This window comes from Aspergillus lentulus (assembly GCF_001445615.1).
Source record: "Aspergillus lentulus DNA, contig: Alt09, strain: IFM 54703, whole genome shotgun sequence".
In the NCBI taxonomy this organism is placed as follows: domain Eukaryota; kingdom Fungi; phylum Ascomycota; class Eurotiomycetes; order Eurotiales; family Aspergillaceae; genus Aspergillus; species Aspergillus lentulus.
The window spans coordinates 2,589,839-2,611,135 of NW_028322117.1; the positions used below are offsets into that span (position 1 = coordinate 2,589,839).

At 51.2% G+C, this 21,297-nt stretch overlaps 8 protein-coding genes across 8 annotated transcripts; 4 read left to right on the forward strand and 4 right to left on the reverse strand.

Annotated features, from left to right (window-relative positions):
• Positions 1 to 103: 103 nt before the first annotated feature.
• Positions 104 to 1,422, reverse strand: ALT_5665 (putative WD repeat-containing protein C18B5.10c; the record flags this gene model as incomplete). The annotated part of the gene is made up of 3 exons (XM_033554566.1): positions 104 to 805; positions 913 to 1,225; positions 1,307 to 1,422. 3 exons carry the CDS (start codon positions 1,420 to 1,422, stop codon positions 104 to 106), a joined length of 1,131 nt encoding a protein of 376 aa, XP_033410457.1.
• A 990-nt stretch (positions 1,423 to 2,412) lies between these two features.
• Positions 2,413 to 3,658, forward strand: ALT_5666 (ribonuclease P protein subunit p40; the record flags this gene model as incomplete). The annotated part of the gene is made up of 5 exons (XM_089599945.1): positions 2,413 to 2,556; positions 2,623 to 2,767; positions 2,840 to 2,902; positions 2,955 to 3,056; positions 3,117 to 3,658. The coding sequence occupies 5 exons, from the start codon at positions 2,413 to 2,415 to the stop codon at positions 3,656 to 3,658; spliced, it is 996 nt and encodes a 331-aa protein (XP_089455822.1).
• Positions 3,659 to 4,239: 581 nt separating this feature from the next.
• Positions 4,240 to 9,442, reverse strand: ALT_5667 (bifunctional ATP-dependent DNA helicase/ssDNA endodeoxyribonuclease DNA2; the record flags this gene model as incomplete). The annotated part of the gene is made up of 5 exons (XM_033554564.2): positions 4,240 to 6,770; positions 6,830 to 7,091; positions 7,145 to 7,639; positions 7,694 to 7,789; positions 7,847 to 9,442. 5 exons carry the CDS (start codon positions 9,440 to 9,442, stop codon positions 4,240 to 4,242), a joined length of 4,980 nt encoding a protein of 1,659 aa, XP_033410455.2.
• A 637-nt stretch (positions 9,443 to 10,079) lies between these two features.
• On the forward strand, positions 10,080 to 10,536 carry ALT_5668 (uncharacterized protein; the record flags this gene model as incomplete). The annotated part of the gene is made up of 2 exons (XM_033554563.1): positions 10,080 to 10,339; positions 10,449 to 10,536. The coding sequence occupies 2 exons, from the start codon at positions 10,080 to 10,082 to the stop codon at positions 10,534 to 10,536; spliced, it is 348 nt and encodes a 115-aa protein (XP_033410454.1).
• A 341-nt stretch (positions 10,537 to 10,877) lies between these two features.
• ALT_5669 (carbon-nitrogen hydrolase family protein) lies at positions 10,878 to 11,900 on the reverse strand (the record flags this gene model as incomplete). The annotated part of the gene is made up of 5 exons (XM_033554562.2): positions 10,878 to 10,904; positions 10,979 to 11,281; positions 11,345 to 11,423; positions 11,480 to 11,763; positions 11,838 to 11,900. The coding sequence occupies 5 exons, from the start codon at positions 11,898 to 11,900 to the stop codon at positions 10,878 to 10,880; spliced, it is 756 nt and encodes a 251-aa protein (XP_033410453.2).
• Positions 11,901 to 12,305: 405 nt separating this feature from the next.
• Positions 12,306 to 15,462, forward strand: ALT_5670 (exosome catalytic subunit DIS3; the record flags this gene model as incomplete). Its single annotated transcript, XM_033554561.2, has 2 exons — positions 12,306 to 12,501; positions 12,554 to 15,462. 2 exons carry the CDS (start codon positions 12,306 to 12,308, stop codon positions 15,460 to 15,462), a joined length of 3,105 nt encoding a protein of 1,034 aa, XP_033410452.1.
• Positions 15,463 to 15,687: 225 nt separating this feature from the next.
• On the reverse strand, positions 15,688 to 17,307 carry ALT_5671 (MCT family MFS transporter; the record flags this gene model as incomplete). Its single annotated transcript, XM_033554560.2, has 2 exons — positions 15,688 to 17,016; positions 17,080 to 17,307. 2 exons carry the CDS (start codon positions 17,305 to 17,307, stop codon positions 15,688 to 15,690), a joined length of 1,557 nt encoding a protein of 518 aa, XP_033410451.2.
• A 1,229-nt stretch (positions 17,308 to 18,536) lies between these two features.
• On the forward strand, positions 18,537 to 21,201 carry ALT_5672 (LIM domain protein; the record flags this gene model as incomplete). Its single annotated transcript, XM_033554559.2, has 4 exons — positions 18,537 to 18,636; positions 18,760 to 20,759; positions 20,815 to 21,090; positions 21,154 to 21,201. The coding sequence occupies 4 exons, from the start codon at positions 18,537 to 18,539 to the stop codon at positions 21,199 to 21,201; spliced, it is 2,424 nt and encodes an 807-aa protein (XP_033410450.2).
• Between the last annotated feature and the right edge of the window lie 96 nt (positions 21,202 to 21,297).

The following is a 21,297-nucleotide window of genomic DNA, read 5'->3' on the forward strand; positions in this document are numbered from 1 at the left end:
CATATCCCACGAGCAAAAATATCCCATACCATTCTTCCGGTTCAGGTTCGCCAACAAATAGGTCTTCTTAGCCTAGTACATACTACAGTACGGCTAACAAGGCTCATAAACTTCCACCAGCCGCACCGACGATCTTCAGTCCTCCGGCACCGGCGCTTCCAGGCCCGTCAGCCGTGGTCGAGTACGCAAGCCAGTAACGCGAGGGATGCCACGCAACAGTTGGTATACCAGAAGCACTGCTGCCGCCAGTAGGAACTGTGTAGACGCTCTCCCCTGTTTCGGCATGGAAGATCTCCAGGCCGTTCCCGCCGCAGCCTACCTCGTCGCAGGCGCCGCAGACAAAACGCCCATCGAAGCTCCAGCTTACGCCGCGGATGGCACCCCCATTGTTACTCGAGACTGTGCGCCGGCAGATCCAGTCCGTTGTATCCCAGAGCGAGATCAGGGCGTCGCTGCCGCCGACGGCGAGGTACCGGCCTGTAGGCGCGAGGGCTATAGAGAGACATGCGGATGTGTGTGCGTGAAGGGTGTGGAGGACGTCGAACGAGGGGTACGACATGATCTTGACTGTGCCTTCGCCTGTTGTGGCGAAAAGATGCAAGTCCGGGGAGGTGGGCGTGGGGATGTGGTGGGAGAAGGTCGTCGCGTTGGTCTGTACGGGCTGTGGATGGGATTCTAGTGCGGTGTAGGTTGTCGTTCCTTCTTTTGAATTTGGAGATGATGTAGGAGGGAGGTTGGTGACGCCGTCTGTCAGAATATATGATGAAGAGGGCGATTCTATCGAAATGGGGATCAAGGTGTCGTCCTGGGATCCGGAAAATAGTCAGTCTCGTTTCGCATACGTCGGATACGTCGGGTTCGCATGGATGAACTCTGAAGTCCCAAGTATAACATGTGGTTCTTTCAACACACCTTTCTTCCCACCATAAGGACTCTCCCGTCCGCCGACCAGGACATTGTGAATGCCTCTCCGCCGACATCGAGACGGCTTACACAAGTCTTCGACCGCACATCCCAGAATCTGACGGTACCATCCGTCGAGCAACTCGCCAGCTCCGAGTCTCTAACCGGGTTGAACAATACTTTCTCGATGCCCGCGGAATGGCCGCGCAGTTCGGTCGAGTATTTGACTGCTGGGCGCTCGGGGTTCCAGATGCGAAGGGTTCGATCGGCCGAGCCTGTAGCGATGAGCTGCCCGGTGGGATTCCACGCTATCGTGCGGATACTGTGGCAGAGAAGCAGCAACCGCGGTCAGCTCGGAGGTTCTGAACGTGAGGTCACCAAGTGGACGAAGATTAAGACGCACGTGTGGGACCCGGGACCCCTTGCAATGGGGTCATGATAGCTTTGAGTCTTGAGGCTACCGAACGCGAATGCGAATCGCTCCTTTGGCAGGAGATTCCGTCGTGGTGGAGGAGCCATCGCTCGCTATTGCTGCGATGGAGCTGCGGGCAGAAAGGCGTGCGACTGTGGAGAGCAGTGGAAACCCACATGCATGCCCCGAAGGGCTGTGGTCCGTGCTGTTAGGAATTGACCCTCGCGAGTGGCAAGAGAACGGCCAGTATATATGCGCGACTGGGACTAATAATGATAGCGGGGTCAATTGCAGCGGATTGCTCAGTAAGGGCACATGAGAAAGTTGGAGAACAATCGATAATGTGTCCGTTGCTTGTTATCAGGCTAAGATAGGATTCATGCCTCAGGCACAAACATGTATAGCAGTCTTCTTGCTCTCTTCATGGACTTGAGCGCGATCCATGCAACGATTAATTAATTACTTGAGGCTTGAGATTGCGTCTGCTGCATGAGATTCATATGGAGCCACCTGGATAATCGGCTTTCAAAGAGAGTTCCTGTTTGTGCTCAGATCGCAATGTAGGCTACTCTGTCTTCACCAAGTCAATTGTACTCGAATCGCCTTCAGCTGGCAGTTATCTATCATTTTGTTCAAGTCCTGCGGTTATTATACCAACAGAATAACACTCTGACAGCTAAAGGGTGTTGAAAAATCCCCTTGATGGAAATCGGTGATATCTGTGGATATATTTGGTGGAAGTATGTAGCCATTGCATAGTACATCTGAGTATTAAACCTGCGATTCATCCCATAGCCATCCAGAGACTGGTGTACATTTTGCTCTCAGCTTTCCATGAGTTATAGACCCAGAAAGACAAATCGAAATCCGGGATACCTGCATGCTCGCAGGCCAGCCTTGTAGGGCTGAAGAAGTTCCCGGTCCGCAGGCTCTATCTATCTACGAATCACACTTTTCCGACCCAAACAGCATCGCGGCAACACATTTTCAAAGTATACGAAGCATCAAGCGCCATTCCGAGACCATATCGAGTGAGACTATACCAGATAGAATTTCCAACCTACATTTTGAACTTTTTGGCAGGGTATCATCTTATCATGTTGGACTTCGACGACGACGCGTCCAGGCGTGAAAAGTGCTTCACCACCATAGCGCAATTGCCTGCGTTTGTCGACCCTAAGCAGCCACCGACAAAAAAGTCACCTTTTTCAGCTATAGCGAATCATTCATTTGTACACACGGTACGATTAAGAAATGAAGAACTCATTTGGACTTTTAAGCGATAATGAACTAATCGTTGAGAACAGGTAGAGGCCATCCTCCCAGAAGAGGTCTATTCAAGCATAAAGGACTCGCTGGATGCGAAAGTCCAAAAGCTTCGATACGCGAGAGTGTTCATGTCTCCTTCTGCATTGCTTGAAGGAGACTTTTTCAATACGTACATCAAGACTGGTACGCCATTCTTTTCCGTCTTCCATGGCCCCGTCACAGAGCAATCTCCAATAGTTCTAATCTCTCACTTAGGCAATATCCTCATGATATCTGAGGGGCTGTCAGGCTCAGACAACGTCTACACTCTCAAAGATGGTACGTTCGCTCAGGAAGATGCGCATCTAGGTTCAAACTGATGATCTTTCAGGGATCTTGAAATTAGAGCTCGGCAAGGAGGTCTACGAACGGACAGGACTGACAGGGAAACCCATCCGCAGCGGAGGAAGGAAACACGCCAAAGAGCGATATCGTGCGTCAAATCTCGTCATCTTCCCATCCTCACTCAGAAACTAATGAATCGAATCACTAGTCGTGGAAATCAATCTACGGCTGCCTTCTATGCTACACGGCAAGAAAGGATTTGACAGAATAGTCTGGGCATTCAAAAACGTCCTTGACCATTCCGTAGCCTGGCTTTTTTACGACCTGGCACCAGGAACCAACGGAATCTCCGAAGGTATGGGCACTCAAACCCCCAAATCTCATGACCCAAATAGTAAAAGAAATCAAGGAGATCCCACCCTCAAAGGCAATCATCCACAAATCATCGACTGCGATGTCTCCCGTACCAACTACCGCAACATAATCACTCCCTCCTTCTGCGAGACGACCTTCATAGAAGCATCCTCAGAGAATATCCTGAAAGATGATTCTGAGAACCTTTGTGAATGGCTGGCGATGGTAGCCCTGGGGTCTCCGCGGGTATCAAAAGACGACAACATCGATCCATACCTAAGCCGCTACAGCGTCCCAGATAACGCACCTGTCAGTTCTACTGATCTGGTCTCCCTGAAATGGCACGGGTTCGTCCCCGCCAGCTGGATTTTAGATCTGTTCATCACTGTGCTGTAAGTCCTCTTCTGCCATATTCACCGGGACCGGAACGGCTCCGCTGACTCGGTTGCCCACTAGGCGTGAGACCGCGTCAAAATCCTCGCTCGCATCAACATGGTTTGCACTGTCTTCGAGTGCACTGGGAAGGGAAGCAGTGGAAGCGAATGATGGATATACGATAATGTTGTTGCCACGATCCGAATGCCCTGACAGTACTCAGGACAATCAAGGAGAAGCAGACACTCCTACCAAAACCAGTCGGTCTTGTATTTGCTGGGAATATGTGGGAGCCTCAGTCTTATAGTGCTACAATGACTATCAGTTCCAGAGAAGCTTCTCTCCCTTTCGTAACTAATGGCGCAAGTCTTAAGGTCAATTTCTGTTCATAGTGTCCAAGTGTTCAAGCTATGCTATTGTTTAAAAGTCGAGGTTGTGGTATTATCCAAAAGAAAGCCTTCACGAATCAGAGACCTCCATGAGATTCGGTTATCGCCCAACTCAAGTCAAAGAACACAGTTAACCAAGGTAAATCACTTATACAAAACTAGAGATGAAGCAACAAGAAAAGTTACCCATATGCGCATCAACTCCGCGAGTCATTACCCAAAGAGCTCATTTAACACGTCCTGTAACACAGGTCTATTCCCAATGACCTTATTCCCGCTTAGAAGCTTGGCCCCTTTCTTAGCGGGTTTCTTGAGGCCTCGATGCGTTGGTTGGCCTTGTATTGGGCTGAGAGGATTGCGAGGTGCCTTTGGCGAATGAGAAGTCTTTGCGGAACTTCTGCTCCCCTTGGATGGTGATTTGTCTGCATCGAGTGATGGAGTAAAGCTCACGTCGCAGTCGAAGATGTGGCTTTCCAAAGCATCTTTGGGCAAATCATATATCCATCTTCGTTCTTCCACCATGCTTATGTATTTCCGAAGCAGGTCATTGCCGTCTCGCAGAGTGCTCTTGCTTCCAATAACGAGCAGCTTTGTCCGCGCGCGCGTAAAGGCGACGTTGATCCGTCTCCAGTCTCGGAGAAGATCGCCAACATTATTGTCGGCGTTACTCCGAACACAGCTTAGTATCACGACTTCCTTGTCTCGGCCTTGGAATTTGTCGGCTGTATGCATTTCAAGCTCGGGTAGGTATCGACGAAGATTTTGCTTCAACAGGGAGAGCTGGCTGCGGTAGAATGTGATAACGCCAATGTTACGTGCTGGGATGCCGCACGAAACCAATGACTCTACGAGCTGAGCGCAAATAGAAGACTCAGTTGGATTTACAATCCTGGCGCCGTTTGCCAAATCTCGGGCTGGGATTGCAAGCGTGTCTGTGTTGATAAAACGGTTCTTTGCAGACGGATCAAGCACGTCCCGTAGCCAGCAGCGGCCTTGGTTCGTCCCCAAACAAAATTGCCGTTGACTTGGTGACTGTGGTAGTTGGTTGATATGATGCAACTTGAGACCGCCAATGTTGGGCAGATCTAAGGAGCGCGACGCAACCGCAGGAGTTCCACATTTCAGACGCCCTGAGTAGATAAGGTTGTTGGAAAGGACCATAATATCCTCGCACATGCGATATTGGTGCTCAAGATTGACCACCGACTCAGGATGTGCGTCGGAAAGGAGCTTGAACAGACTGACATCGAGTCCTCCCTCTTGGGCTTCCTTGTTTTGCACCAAAGGTGGCAATTGGTAATGGTCCCCAACGAGAATGAATGTGCGCGCCATTCGGATCGGCCCTAAGCATACCGGAAGAGTGATTTGCGAAGCCTCGTCAACAATGCAATAGTCGAATATGCGTCTATTGAAGATATTGTGGTTGACCCCAAGACAAGTTGTCGCGACTACTTGTGACTCTTCATAGCATGCTTTCAGCTCTTCGACGGTGGATTTAGGGACTGCCGCAAGATCGACAAATTGCTGTACTTCAGGATGTACCTTTGCAGTAGCTCCTATCCGCAGAATTCGGAAATTGTCGTCTCGGATCTTTAGTAGGATATTATCGACTGCGGTGTGCGTGTATGAGGTCAGGAGAACACTCTTTCCTTGCGCCACCAATGCTCGAATGATATGGGCAACGGTTGTCGTCTTTCCTGTGCCGGGCATACCAAGAACTAGCGCATAATCTCGCGCACTCATGACTTTGTTTATAGCTCTTTTCTGATCGACATTTAGGCTTGCTTTGGCGGAGTCAGACAACGGAAAAGCTGATGGTGACGGCTTGAAAATGGGCGTTTCTCCCTCAACAATGAGTTTTCTGAGCCGATTCGCTTGAAATAGGTCCTTTTCCATCATGGAAATGAGATTGTTTCGAACGATCGCCATGCCGTTGCTGAATTCGTCCTTATCCAGTCGGTAAAGAACCTCCTCCTCCGGTTCGTTAGAAGTAATTGAAGGGAAGGAGCTATCTTCCAGCACTTCCATGATGCCTCGGAATGATTGGTTCTTGTTAGCATCAAATCCCTTTGTCTTTGTTCTTGCATTGTGCAATCTTCGATCGACTGCGACCATTATGTGCTTTGGGCTGACTTGCACGACGTATCCGTTGGCGAGCGCAAAGTGACCTTTCTCATCGGATACAACGATCGGCTCTCCCACAGTCAGCTGCGATTCAGTGAAAGAGAATGAAGGCAAAGGATGCTTCTTGACAAAGGTATATCTGAAGCGATTAATTTTTGTGCTCTCTTTGTCCTCGTATGCGGACCCTGGTTGAATCACGACATTCCCGAAGCAACGCCCGAGAGCCTCTCGCTCACTGCTCAACAAGGTCCAGAGTTCTCGCTTGAATCGCATCATGCTCTGTTCCTCCTTCGTCAGCAAATCGTCCCATTTCTTAAAAAAGTCTCGATGCTGGGGCGTCAAATAGTTCATAGCCTTGACGAATTCATCGCCAAGTCCGCTAGTTTCGCCATCTCCGTCGTCCGCAAGCTTATGATAGATCAAGCAAGGCGTCTTTGAGTAACATCTGTTGCACATGCCCGGTTTCTTCACCATCGGTGGAAGTTGGTGTCTTTCACGGACAAAACCCGCCAGGCGGTTACGTTCCTGGATCATTTGCAAGAGCTCATGTCTGACACCACGGATGCGGAATATCTTCGATATCTCAAGATAGTAGAGCAGACCGAAGGTTACGTCGACGTCTTGAAACGTAGAATCAGTGAGACAAGGTCCGGAGCATAATTGTGGTTGAAAAGCTTACCGTAGCGATCAGAAAGCAGCAAAGTATAAAGGGCAGTCTGAGCCCTGTGTGCCTGATTTGTATCTCTATTGCCCGTCTTGAGCTCCAGAGGGACAATCAGATTTCTGTTGCCCTCGCCGTCATTGCATGCAACTTGGACTGTAGCGTCAATATTGCCCTTGAGCCCATACATCGGAGACCATATGTGCTCCTCCACCTCAAGCAGCTTATTGATGCTCAGATTAACCTTGGAGCTATGCCGGTCTTCAACAACGGATTCGGCCTGGAAGAGCGATTAATCACCAAAGCAGCCCAACTCCTGCAGGGTACACTTACACTCGGAGTGGTCCGAAGAAAGACCTCTGCCCAGGCTTTCAGAGCTGGGACTCTGCTCATCATGTACTCGACGGCTTCCGGAATGCTCATTTGGATCAAGTATAAGTCTTCAACATGTCTGACGAGAATAGCTTCCACTAAAGTCCTCAAAGAGCTCAGATCCCATTTGTTGACTTTCATAGCTTCCTGAAAGAGCTCATGAAAGATATTTCCGAACACTTGAGGCTTGCTAATGTCGCTTGAATTCTTGATACGGTCCTGGAGAACTGCTCTTCGCTGGCAACTGATTGAGTCTGCGACAACGGTCGCAGATATTAGGTGGTCTGGATGAAGTATAATCATATTACGGGCATCATCGACAATGCATTGCCCTGCTGCATCAAAATCTCCGGCCAGGTGAATATATGCACCCTTACTGCAGGGGCTGTCGAACCAAGACTCTCGCAAGATTACTGCCTTTTTGTTTTTAGTTCTTTCATCCTGAACCAACAGCACCTGTCCGATTTGTTAGCCAGCAACGGCATATCTGCTGAGTTTGGCGCAACAAACCTGCTCTGGCTGAGTGCGACCTTTTTGAGTGATATACGTATTCTCTGCAATATCAACAATCAAATACCGTTTGATAGCTTGCCGGTCTGTAGAGTTCTAGCTCTTATGTATTTAGCAAAATCCTATGGAAAGTACCAACTAAGAGCGACAAACGTTGACTGGTCCATTTCTACCTGGCTCCATAGACTGCTCGATAGCCTCCACGTCAAAGTCGTCATCATCAAACTCGTCACTAGAGGATGTTTCCAAACTCCCCTTGGAAGTGCCGTTCAATTCTTCTGTTTCAGATAATCGTTTCGTATTCTGTTTTGCACAAGGTTCTTCATTAGCCAACAGCTCCGCTGACGCTGTCGGTCCTGGAGGAGTCAAGCCTGCTGTTCCATCGCATTCGGCAAGAAGATCCTCTATATCGTCGAAGTCGTCGTCAAATTCGTCACTGTTTACAGCTTTGTCGACACTGAGCTTCCGGTTGCCCGAACCAGGCGATCCTGAGTTATAGTTCGAGTCCCCCAAAGTACTAAGTTGACGTCGAGGCTGCTCCATAGTAGATTCGACAGGGGCTTCAACGTTCATTGGATTCGTATAGTTGTTGGGCCGGGTTGGTTCAAGGAATGGGTCCTCAGACGCTTCGGCCAATGTGAGAAAGTCCTCATCCAAGTCATCATCACCGAAATCAGATGAGGAGGCTCCTACGCCTTCGGCTTCGTTTGGTTGTACAAGTGGGTGAGCAACGCCGTCGTTATACTCAATGCCTTGCTCTGGAATTTGCGCGGCGGCCTTTCTCTCGATAGGGGAATTCGATCGGCTCCATCGCACTTGCTTGCGTTTCGGCACGGGGGAAGAATCCGACATTTCTGCTGGAGCGACAGAGGGCTTCTGCAAGCTTCTCTCAATCTTTTCCAACAAGAAGTTCAGTTTGGAAGATTTCGTATTCGCAGACTCCAGTACATTACTCTTAGATCGAGAGAAAATGTTGCGCCCACTACCAAACTCTTGTCCATTCAATCTTCTCCGTTTTGCTTTAGATGTGGGCCATTCCGCATTGCAACTAACTGATCTCCTCAAACCAGAGGAATCCCTACTGGTGCCTGCCGTGGCAGGAGTCTGGGGTGAAGACGAGAGAAGATTAGCTAGGCGAGGAGGAGGAAAGCTTTCCTCTGGATTGATCGAAGCCTTGCCCAGGTAATTGTTCCACAGGTCTGTTGCGAGATCGCTCTGCGGTGTTTTGAGGAGCGCTTGAAAGGATTGCATATCAAAGGACCGTTTCCGTCCACCCTTCTTGCTTCCACCTAGTGGAGAGCTGGTCGGGGATGAGCTGTGACGCCGTTTCTTTCTCGTTGCGGAAGGTTGAGAGAGTGTGTCCGGGTTCGAGCTCGCAGGTACATGCTGCCAGATAACATGATCTTCCGGCGTGTATTCTTGTCCTGGTGCTCGGTTGAACGCATCTTCTGCATTGCTAATGAGGTCTGCCAGGGGTATCCTGTTCCCTGGCGTCTGAGGACACTCTTTGGCTAGTTTCGGCTCGTTCGCTTCGCCAGAAGGCTCTTCCTTTCCTGGTCCTGATTGCAGTGGTTTGACCACTCCGTTCAACCATGATGTTTGGTTTTCTTTGTCTTCGTGACCTGCCTTTAATGGCGACTTCGCAGGCGACATTTCTCCATTGGTCGCATGTTGATTGTTGAACCGGAAGGCATTCAACTTGGAACGTGAATTCGAGGATATCGGGTAGGAGTTCGAGTTTCCAGCCATGGCTCAAGAATTGTTGGAGATTTCAGCCTTCTGTAGCACATCGGTTCATGTCTGCCTGGAACTTCAAGAACTATACAGGTTGATGCGAGCTGTAGCAATGAGTAGAATGTGGTATCTACCATCGAGGTAGGCCGTTGGAGAGAGGAGTGTTGTTTCCTGATAAAAGGGAAGTCCAAGTATAACATCCATCCAGACCATGGCTGGTGATTGTTCTCGATGTAGTACAATGATTACCTTGAGGAATTGGGGTAATCGAGACGCGTCGCGTGTTGATGGCTCCTGCCTGAGGTGTATACTGGTGCCTGTAATATCAGGCATAACAGCGGCGTCTAGATTACCTCAATAGGGACTAGCGTGGTGACTCCAAGCTCCCGCCTCCATCGGCCTTTTGCGGCTTCACGAACATCAACCACTGGACACCAAGCACCCCTCCACATACCGCAGCCTCATCAACAGCCGCGAATCGAGCTATTGTCCAATTGAACTCAGAGCGGCTGTCGCCAGTCTATATCATTCTTTACTGATCCCCGAAGTACCTCTTTAGCATATTTGGCAGGGGTCCTCCACCTAGCGTCGTCCTCCGACTATCAACTGGCTCTTCAAAGGAACACTGCCAGAGGCCTTCACTATAATCACAATGTCTGCTCGCCCTTTGTCGCAAGCCCTGCGCGCTCGCTGCCTTCTCCGCGGACCTCAGAACACTAGGGGCTTCTCGACCCGGAACACTCTCCGCGCCGCTGACCACGGTAATCACTATGACCCTCCCACCGGATGGCTCTTCGGCGTCAAGCCAGGTCAGAAATACGTGAAGGAAGGATGGGAGAACATTTGGTACTACGGATTTATTGGCAGTTTGCTTGCTGCTGGTGTTGCATACATTTTCAAGCCTGATACCTCGTACGTTTCATCCCTACGCCCAGCCATTCATGGGAGGCCTTCCCCTTATGAGCGGCTGTACCCTATCGGCTTGCGTTATCGGAGAACACAGGTACTGATTGTCTTCTAGGATACAAACGTGGGCTTTGGAGGAGGCCCGACGAAGGCTGGAGGCCGAGGGCATCCTGGAGGACCCTGACAAGGTTCAGCAAAAATGATCGCATTATTCCCGATTTTCCTTGTACACTGTACATAGAGTGATCGGCTATGAAAAGCGCCTTACCACAAGCCTGGTCTGTGATACATACGGCGTATGAGCCCAACTTAGACGACTTGCTTTTTCAAAGTCTTTGTTCGTTCCTTCAATTCTTGTTCCACGCAGAGGGATTTTTGTCGTCGTTGTATTTCTGGAAGTCTCAAATGAACTCACTCAAGGAATACTTTCAAGTGGGGAGATCTCGAGCCTGGTAGAGCAATTTTCTTAATTGGCTTTAAAGGACTCCTGAGACGAGCTTTACGTAGCAAGTATTATGGAGCAGCCTTTAGGGTACTCAAGATCTTAAGATACTGAGCTTGGGTTGAATGGCTGAGCAATTAGATCAGGTGCTATACCTCTGGATATATGTCTGTTCTCCTTAATAAGGGCATCTCTCTCCTGACCTTCTCCAAGAGATTGAAGTCAATCTCCGCGGTAGCGATTGCTGGCTCTCGATATTGGTCTCCGAGTTTCGCCACGATCTCTCCCCATGGGTTAACAATCATTGAATGGCCATAGCTTCTCCGCTTTTCATTGTGCGGACCAGCTTGAGCTGCAGCCACCACATACGCCTGTGTCTCGATAGCTCTTGCTCGGAGCAATGTTTCCCAGTGGGCCTGTCCTGTTGGAACCGTGAAAGCCGACGGATATGTGATGATCTGCGCATTCTGACGCTTCAAGGCTAGACTGATTTCAGGAAAGCGCAGCTGTAATTCAAGTAGCATGTAAGATTATGAATTCGCTTTTGGGACTTGGGCCACTATACTCACGTCGAAGCAAATCGAGAGACCAACACGTCCTAGAGGAGTGTCGAATGGCGGCAGAATATCCATGCCCTTTTCAACGCTCCTTATTACCGCAAAGGTGAGTGGTGCATGCATGCTTTCGACTTAGGATCTACTTACGCGCTCTCTTTGAGGACCGGGCCGTCCTTGATCTCGACATCAAACAGATGGATCTTTTGGTAGCGTTGAGTAATCGTACCCTTATCATCAATCCAGATCAGAGTATTCTTGACTTTGCCGTTCGGCGCCGGTTCATGGATGCCAACGTTGATATGCAGGCTTGCCTGCCGGGCTTCACGCTGGAGACCCTGCACAAAATCACTGTCTTGCACGGATCGCACAAGCGATATGCTTTCTGCTGGGGAAGAGGCAATGTAGTCTGATGCCTCTGGTAGGAATAATGCCTGTTTAGCATTAAGTAATCAAGGTCTCAAGAGCACCTAAGCTCCCATGAGAGAGGAAGTAAAGTGTACTGTACTTTAGCACCAGATGCTACAGCTTTGCGCACCAGAACCTGACACTGAGCCAGGTTCGAAGTCATACTCGCGGTCGAGCATAGTTGCCCGACTGCCTGTAGTCGTTCTGATTAGTAAGTTGGCTTTGACCTGAGATTGGGGAGTTTTCTGTTCTTACTGCAATAGCCATTGTTATATCAGTCGCTAATCTATGAGTCCTTTCAGACAAGGGAGAAAAAATCTCTATGTACAATTCAGGAACAACGAATAATGGGTTGTAGGATGGTGACTGCCAAGCTTGATACTGAGTCCCGATAACGGTATGATAGTGATATGAGAGGGGCTTACCTAAAACCGCCAAGCTCCACCGACTGAGATTCAACGCTGGAGCAGATCATGCACAAACGTCAATCACTGCACTGCGGCTCGGAAATACACAGTGTTTTGTGCAAAACCAGATCTGACAGGAATCAGATCACTTTTCACGAAATATGAAGAGCCTCCGGAGGGAGTTCTCCTCTGATCCGCAGGCCGCCAATGTCACCAGCAAAATCTTCGTCAGGTCCACGAAAAGTGGAAAGGTGCAGAAGATCGTACGTGAGCTTTATCTGAGACAAGATATTCCTTGCTCGTCCAAGTTGTGTTCGCTATGTCCTACAATTGCGCCAGCAGATGCGAATGGCAACAGTAAGTTGGGGTCCCTGAAGTATGCGTGAGGCTGATTGCTAATGCGGGATAGTTGCGCCTTTCGTCCTCTCAGAGCAACCCGCTGGCACGAGCGCTTTCCCTCGCGGTCACTACCTCGTCCCTGATACAAACGCGCTGCTGAATGGTATGGATCTCTTCGAACATACAGGAGCTTTCTACGACGTTATCATTCTTCAGACGGTCCTCGAGGAGCTCAAGAACCAGTCGCTGCCGCTCTACAACCGCTTGCTTTCGTTGATCAAGACAGACGAAAAACGGTTTTACCTATTCTTCAATGAGTTCAGATTGGAGACGCACGTGAGAAGAGGTCAAAATGAGTCCATCAATGACAGAAATGATCGAGCAGTACGGGCAGTGGCAAAATGGTACTCTGAGCACCTTCGCAGCACGCTGAAGAAGGGCAAGAAGGAGAAGTCGGTGCCAGCAATAGTCGTCATCACAGACGATAAGGAAAATCTGCGCAAAGCAAAGGAAGAAGGTGTGACAGCGCTGTCGCTGTCCGACTACGTCTCTGGCTTGGAGGATGCCGACAGGCTCCTTGACATGGTCAGCGAGGCGAGGGAAGCAAGGGACGCAAAGGGCGCTCGAGGCGAGCTTTTCTATCCAGAGTATTACTCGATGTCGAAAATTATGACCGGACTGAGAGCTGGCACACTACATCAGGGCGTTTTCAATGTCTCGCCGTACAACTACTTGGAAGGGTCTGTGAATGTCGCAGCTTTTGATAAGCCACTCCTCATCCTGGGTCGTGACAATAGCAACCGTGCTATTGCAGGGGACGTTGTTGTTATTGAAGTCTTACCGAAGGATCAGTGGAAGTCACCATCCACAAAGCTTGTTGACGAAGAAGCAGTCACGCGGAACGATAATCCCGAGGCGGAAGATAATGAAGAGGTAGTAACAGAAAAGGAGAGGAAGGCTCTGCAGGAAGAGGTCAAGAAGGCGCATGGCAAGAACTCCGAAGGAAGGCCGCAACCCACGGCAAAGGTTGTTGGTGTCATCAAGCGAAACTGGCGCCAGTACGTCGGACATGTTGATCAAGGTTCGACGGGTGCATCAGCCAGCTCTGGACGGCGGCAACAGAACGTCTTTGTCTTGCCCATGGATAAACGTATTCCGAAGATCCGGGTCCGCACTCGGCAGGCTAACGACCTGTTGGGCCAGCGGATTTTGGTCACGATTGACGCTTGGGATCGCGATTCTCGGTATCCTACTGGTCACTTCATTCGCTCTCTAGGAGAACTAGAGACCAAAGGTGCAGAGACGGAAGCCCTACTTCTTGAGTATGACGTGCAGTACAAACCATTCCCGAAAGCCGTTCTGGATTGCCTTCCGTCAGAAGGTCACGACTGGAGAGTTCCTGCCGACAAGCAACATGTGGGTTGGAAAGGACGAAGAGATCTGAGGGATATTCTGGTCTGCAGTATTGATCCTCCTGGATGCCAAGATATTGACGACGCCCTCCACGCGCGGCCTTTGCCTAACGGTAATTTTGAAGTTGGCGTCCACATCGCAGACGTGTCACATTTCGTCAAACCGAACAATGCCATGGACCTAGAGGCTAGCGTCCGTGGAACGACAGTCTACCTTGTCGACAAGCGTATTGACATGCTTCCGCATCTTCTCGGCACGGATCTCTGCTCTCTCAAGCCATACGTCGAGCGCTACGCCTTTTCCGTTCTCTGGGAGATGACTCCGAACGCTGAAGTTGTGTCTGCTGAATTCACCAAGTCCGTTATTCGCTCGCGAGAGGCCTTCAGCTACGAACAGGCACAAATGCGCATCGACGACCCTTCGCAAAACGACGAGCTGACTCAGAGCATGCGCACGCTACTCCGTCTGTCGAAGATCCTCCGTCAGAAGCGAATGGATGCAGGAGCGCTGAATCTTGCGTCACCGGAAGTTCGAATCGAAACAGACAGTGACGAAGTTGGCGACCCGCTCACGGATGTCAAGACGAAGGCAATGCTTGCAACCAACAGTCTAGTTGAAGAGTTCATGCTTCACGCAAACATCACTGTTGCAGCCAAAATCTACGACAGCTTTTCCCAGACAGCTTTGCTACGTCGGCACGCCACTCCCCCGCCCCAGAACTTTGAGGAGCTCATCAACCAGCTCTCCAAGAAACGCAATCTGGAACTCGACGTGTCGAGCTCGCGCGCCCTCGCTGACTCGCTTGACCGATGCGTTGATCCAGAGAACCCTTTCTTTAACACTCTGGTCCGTATCCTTGCCACCAGGTGTATGACATCTGCGGAATACTTCTGTGCGGGTGCACATGCCGAGTCTGAATTCCGCCATTACGGTCTGGCCTCTCCCATCTACACACATTTTACCTCCCCTATCAGACGATATGCGGATTTGCTCGTCCACCGACAGCTCGCAGCCGCGATTGGATACGAAGGCGAAGACGGCCGGGCGCAGGTTGAAGGTGTCATGACACGCAACAGGCTCGAGGACATCTGCCGGAATATCAACTACCGGCATCGGAATGCCCAATTCGCCGGCCGTGCTAGCATCGAGTACTACGTTGGACAGGCGCTCAAGGCTCGTGGGGAGAAGATGGCCGCCGATGGCGTTGATGCGGGTATTGAGGAAGAAGGATACGTCATGCGTGTCTTTGAGAACGGCGTGGTTGTCTTCGTTCCCCGCTTTGGAATTGAGGGCGTTGTCCGTCTAGAGGATTTCGTTCTTCCCGGCGAGTCGGCAGTCCGGTCCGTCGAAGAAAGGCGGGAGCTGCTGGTGCGGCGGGAAAGCGATTTCGACGGCGAGGAGTACACGCTTCGTGTCTCCGAGAAGGGACATCCGGAGAAGGAACGTGGCGTTACCGTCGAGCTCTTCCAGCGAGTCAAGGTGAATGTCAGCTCGGTGAAGGAAGAAGGAGGTCGTGGAGCTGGTAAGAGACGAGTGCGGATACTGATTCTGGGGGCCGGGAACTAAAAGTTTGAATTTGCCATACTACAATATCGGATGTAGAGCATAGACCTCGGGTTACTGGCGTTTCAGCGGTACGAACATACATTTGCGACGGCTGCTTGATCACTCAATCTATAATACTTCTAAGCTTAGAGTGATGTAATAAGGACAGCTTGAGAATTGATTGTAGGGTATCATAATGTGCACTCAAACGAACACCCGCAACAGCAAGGATATTGCGCATCTGTGTCATACCCGCTTCAAAGCCACCATTCCACGTAGCAAGGTCGCAGGCGTCCAGGGGCTTAGATTCGACGTCGTGCGCACGGAGGATGCGGGAACGACCGCTTGACCGTGTTTCTCAGATTCAGCGTCCTTTCCTGGCCCGGCAGAAGGAACATTCCCAGCGGCACTGTCACCTGTTTGTCGGGTGTCCACCGCAGCGACACCTTCTTCCTTGGCACGAGCCAAATCGCCTACTTTCCAGCCCCGGACAAGCCAAAGACACAAGGCGCTGCCGATATACATGAAACCTGTGAAGATCTGCACCCTCAGATATTTCGAATCCGTGGACTTGTTGTCGCGCAGCAATAGGGCGATCGCCTCCGAGACCGTCGTCGGCGGCACAAGCGTCAGCCAGGTGATGCTGAGGCCGCTGGGAAGGTCACGGAGACCGAGGATCTCGGCCGCGACGGGGGTACAGGTCGCCCAGTATGTGCCTGCGACGGTGCCGACGAGGACAGCGAAGAAGGAGACGAGACCCATGCTGCGGGCGAAGATCCAGATCACGAGGCAGAACAGGCCGCAGAGGAAGGAGAGGAACGTGGCGATGTTGATGCGGCCGAACTTATCGCTGAACATGCCTACGAAGGGGCGGCCGAGACCTTGGCCGAGGTTGAGCAAGGCGCTGATGATGCTGCCTTGGTGCGGGGAGAGGCCGACGGAGAGGGCGAAGTTGGCGATGCTGAAGAGGAGCGCGACGTAGCCGAGCATGGTTAGGATGCCCCAGCCGAGGAAGAGGAGGAATTCGGGCCGTTTCAAGAGGGGCAGGTGGAAGGCTTTGAAGCGGCTGCCGACGGCTTTGTTGCGGTCTCTGAGGAGATTGGCGCAGACCAGGTTGACCACGCAGGCGATGATGCCGAGGACCCGGAATGTCCAGCCTAGACCGAGACGGGGGATCATGGCGCCTACGGCTAGAGACCAGATCAGGCCTCCCAGTCCTGAACCGGCGGCGTTGATGCCCATTGCAAGACTTCTTCGCCGTTGGAACCACTGCGGAGTGATCCCCACGCTGCCAACGAACAGGAAACCCATTCCCCATCCGAAACAGACACCCTGGCTGAGGAAGATGTGCCACTTTTGCGTGGCAAAGGAAGATCCAATCAAGGATAGGGTTTCGAAGAAGACGCCTAGGTTGAGGACGAATCGCGTTCCGAAGAGGTGGATCAGATGTGTGGCCAGAGGGGCAACGAGGAGCGCGCAGGAGATACTCAGACCACCAGTGAAGGCGTACGACAGCGCACTAGTGTTGGGGAAGACATCGTGTGAGAGATAATAAGAAAGGAAAACCCCGTAGCTCTACATAGAAACGTTTAGTCCCCATTCCGTCTGGCAGAGATAGCAGCTAGACATCGTACTTACACTGTTGATGCCCCAAGTGTGCGCATTGATCCAGAATACACAAGCGACACAGACCCATCCATAACCGCCATCAGGTACATCTTGGGGGTTTTTGTGGTCCGGTTCTGCTACTGATGTTGAATCATCCAAACCCCGTCCATGATATCGTTGGTATAGAGAGTCCTCAGCGGCCGGATCTCGGTCATGATCTCTTGAACGAGTAATATCGATCGGTGGATTATCTGCCATTGCAACTTGGAGGTCGATTCTACGCAAAGGCAGTACGACTTGAGTCATATGCTTGTCACCACGACCTGATCGTACACATTAGGAGTACAGCAAGTAGAATCCGAACTAGGACCCCATGAGTAGGTCGAGGAAGAGAGAACCAGAGGTGATCTGGAACAACATGACCGATTTTAGGAAGAGAGCTATAAGCAGAGACAATATATTTGGTCTAGTCTGTCTCTTGCGGTGAGAAGGGGAAAAATAGGTGGTCTGTCATGGATGTGATGCTTTCTAGGAACGGCTCGGTTCCTTGGCCATACGGTTTCGGCGATCTATCCGACTGTCCAAGCGCAGTCATTGGGTATCTAGTCTAGATGGCATGGGGATCAACCAGCAGCTACCGTGCCGGTTAACCGGTGCGGAGACATGGATTCTCTGGAGTCTATAGATATTCTGTAGATTGTCTGTTTTTCCTGGAGATTGGCAGTTGAAGGTTGGAGATTAAACCCGTGGAGACTCGAGTACGTTTCTAACTGGGGCGAGATTCTGGGGAAGATGAATGTGAATGCAAGGAAACCTGGTTAAGCATGATTTTCACGCGGAGAACTGTACTCTATAGGCAAACATTTCCTTCACATCTGCCGTCGCACGGTCATAGCCATGTTCATCATCTCTCATCCTCGGAATTATCTATGTGGTGTATCCTGCCTAACAACGGTAGGTACTAGTTATCGCCACGAGGAGGACAAATGTCCGAAAGACGCTAGACTAGTTCAGGGTTAGAGCCCGAGGGGTCAGCAGCTGACATAAGCACAACCCCGCGTTGCCTCGCGACGGGAAGTTTGACGTGTTTGCATCTTTGTTGTTGTTGTGGTGGTCATAGCTTCTTCCATTTCCCAGGATGAGGATATGATAAGGTACCAATAATAATAATAATAAGACTAGAGTAGAATATCACTGGATTCCCTGCATTAAATTACACATACCTCTTAATCTACTCGGACAGTCCAATCTAAGCATATTCTAATCTAACTCTTCATAACTTAGCCAACCTAAAAGATCTCTCTAGTTCATTCCATCCCTGTCATTCCAGCCACCGTCTGCGAGCCTATTGGCTCTGACGTGACTCCATAGGTACCTTATCTACTTAGCTCCGAGCTGAGAGTACAACTCATCAGAGAGATCTCCATCTCCATTGAATCCCTACTGTGATCTTAGACTTCTTCACAATCCCAAGAAGCTGGCCCAAGATGACGCATATACCTCATCTTCCCGGCCATGCTAAGGCCAAAGATGGCCAGCGCAAGGTTACCCCCCCGCGTCCGACTTATATGTCCAGCGATCAGTTCGGTGAGTTTGCATTGCTCGCTGACTCATGACATTCTTGGAAATTGTCGCGGTTTTTGACAGATTGACACCTTTGGAGATGGCACCGTTGATAACCTTGAGCTAATAATGTGACTTAATTTTCAGCAAACTATCTCAAAGACTTGCGAACGAATCGACCAGTCCGCCCGAGCGGATCTAGACCCATTCCATCAAGAGCAACCGGATCAGGTTCAACCCCTCAAGAGACTCTCCCTCCTCGAGCGTCGTCGTCAATGTCAATGTATGGACACCCCAGCGCCCAGCCTACTTCGCCCGAGAGAGAGCGACCTCGAGCCAGCAGCTCTCTGTCTACCCATCGCCCATTCGAACCCCACCTCTCCTTGGGGAGCTCAGCTGGGCGCCCATTAGTACAGGAACCAAGAATGGTGCCGATACGCAAGAATGTTTCACCATCGCATGTTTTCTCGCGCCCATCGCCTCCATCTCCCAATGCTGTTTATCGTGAAAGTGGTCAGCGGCGGGTAGAGAAGGAAGAAGCACGCTCCTTGCGGGATGCCTTGCAGGAATTGGACTTGCACGATGAGATCCGCCTCCATCAGGCTGCACAAGACGAAGCCACGGAGCTAGTCTGGATGCATCTGAACCCCGGTGTGCCCTACAAAAACCCATATGCGCCGTACCATAACCCGGACCTGGACAGATCATCCGAGACGCCAAAGAACGCCGGCCGCTCTCACGGCCAAACTGATAAAATTGGTGGGCCCATGAATAATTATCGATCGACCTCAGAAAGCTCTTCTGACAGCAATTGTGCTGATGCTCGGGGGCCAGGTTTAGGTCTAAAGTATGACAGACAACACCAGCATGTGGTGCAGGACTCGGCAAGCAGCCCTACAAAGTCCTCGTCGCCGCGGAAGAATGTCAAAGTCGATTTTGCGTTGCCCGCCGAGGAATCGCCCTCGAAATCTAGAGGCGGCGGGAACTCATGTCTTTCGAGATTCGGTAGCGAGTCATCGAGAGGGATTTTTCGAAATCCTCGTGACTCGATTTACGAGGAACCGAAAGACACCCGTGGCCCCGAGGAGGATGAGCGACCGGAATTTTCCAGATCCGACTCATCAGCTCTCAGATCAAAGCCGCGCAATGCCCTACCGCGAGGCTCTCGACCCCTTCCGGGGAGACTAAGCAGTCTTCCGTTCGTTGACAAGTTGGCGCGGTTCGAGCTACATAAGCAACATCCAACGCAATCGAGAAATCCGGACTATACGACGAACGACCCGCTCCCGCAAACAGCCCCGGATGACGATGCGGACAAAGAGCAGGCTGTCCAGGCCGTTCCCACGAAGAATGGCCTTGAGATCCGCAGCGAAGAAATCAGGGCGGCTACAAGTAAGAAGCTCAAAGATCGAAGCACAAGGCTGCCTATGCCCACAGCCGTAAGTAATCGCGTTGGCCGGCCGATCGTGAGCTTCGACCCGACTTGGAAGCCCACTGAGGCCCCGTCACCGCAAAAGCGCGACAGCCTGAGGCAGGATTCGGCCTCCCCAACACCACCACCGCAGTCTGCTGCCCCTTCTATTGAAGTGTCCGAGCCGCCGGCGATACCGGTTATCAATGTTCCGGACGAGCAGGAGCCCACCATTTCGGAGATGGCAGCAGCATCATCTCAGAAGGAAAGAGGAAGTACTAGGCCTCTGCCAGATCCAGTGAGCACAAAGCACCGCCCGCAATCATCTCCTCAGAAATCTGCGCAGTTTTCACAGAAGCCCTGGTTGTCAACGTATACGCGCTCTGGAGTACCGACAGCGAAATGTGAGTCCTGCTCGCTTCCCATTGCAGGGAAGATCGTCACAGCGGCGGGGGCTCGCTTTCACCCAGAGTGCTTCGTGTGCCATCATTGCCATACTCCCTTAGAATGTGTGGCCTTTTATCAGGAGCCCGAGACCAAGCGCAATGAGCGATTGGCGGAGGCGCCAAGTGACGACGAGGAGGCGCGTATGTTGCGCTTCTATTGCCATCTGGATTTCCATGAGAAGTTCAGCCCCAGGTGTAAGAGCTGCAAGACCCCGATTGAAGGCGAGATTGTCGTGGCATGCGGGGCCGAGTGGCATGTTGGTCATTTTTTCTGTGCCGAATGCGGTGATGTACGTTCTGACCTTGTCCAACTCTGTAAGCAAACCCCCACTAATATTGTTATAGCCCTTCGACTCGAACACTCCTTTTGTGGAAAAGGACGGGTTCGCGTGGTGCCTTCAATGCCATTCTCGGCGCACCGCTCCTCGATGCCTGGGCTGCAAGAAGCCTGTCCTGGAGGATGTTGTGGTCAGCGCCGTCGGGGGCCAATGGCACAGTGAATGCTTCGTCTGTTACGAGTGCGGCGACGGTTTCGGTCCCGATGGCCGGTATTTCGTGCGAGAGGGCGAGCCCAAGCGAACGTCCAAAGGCCGAATCATTGGGGGTCCGGTCCAGTTGGCTGTATGTGAGCGATGCGAGAGCATCCGACTGAAGGCATCAACCAAGTGATGATACTCAATCTAGGCTGCGCACCACAGCCTCGCTTCTTCCATCCGCAGTGTCAGCAAGTGAAATGTTGTCACGCTGCCATCCAAGATTACGATCTAGACTCTGCATTTTTGTTTGATCTTCTCAGATTTTGCCGACTGTGTTCGAGATGACTGCATA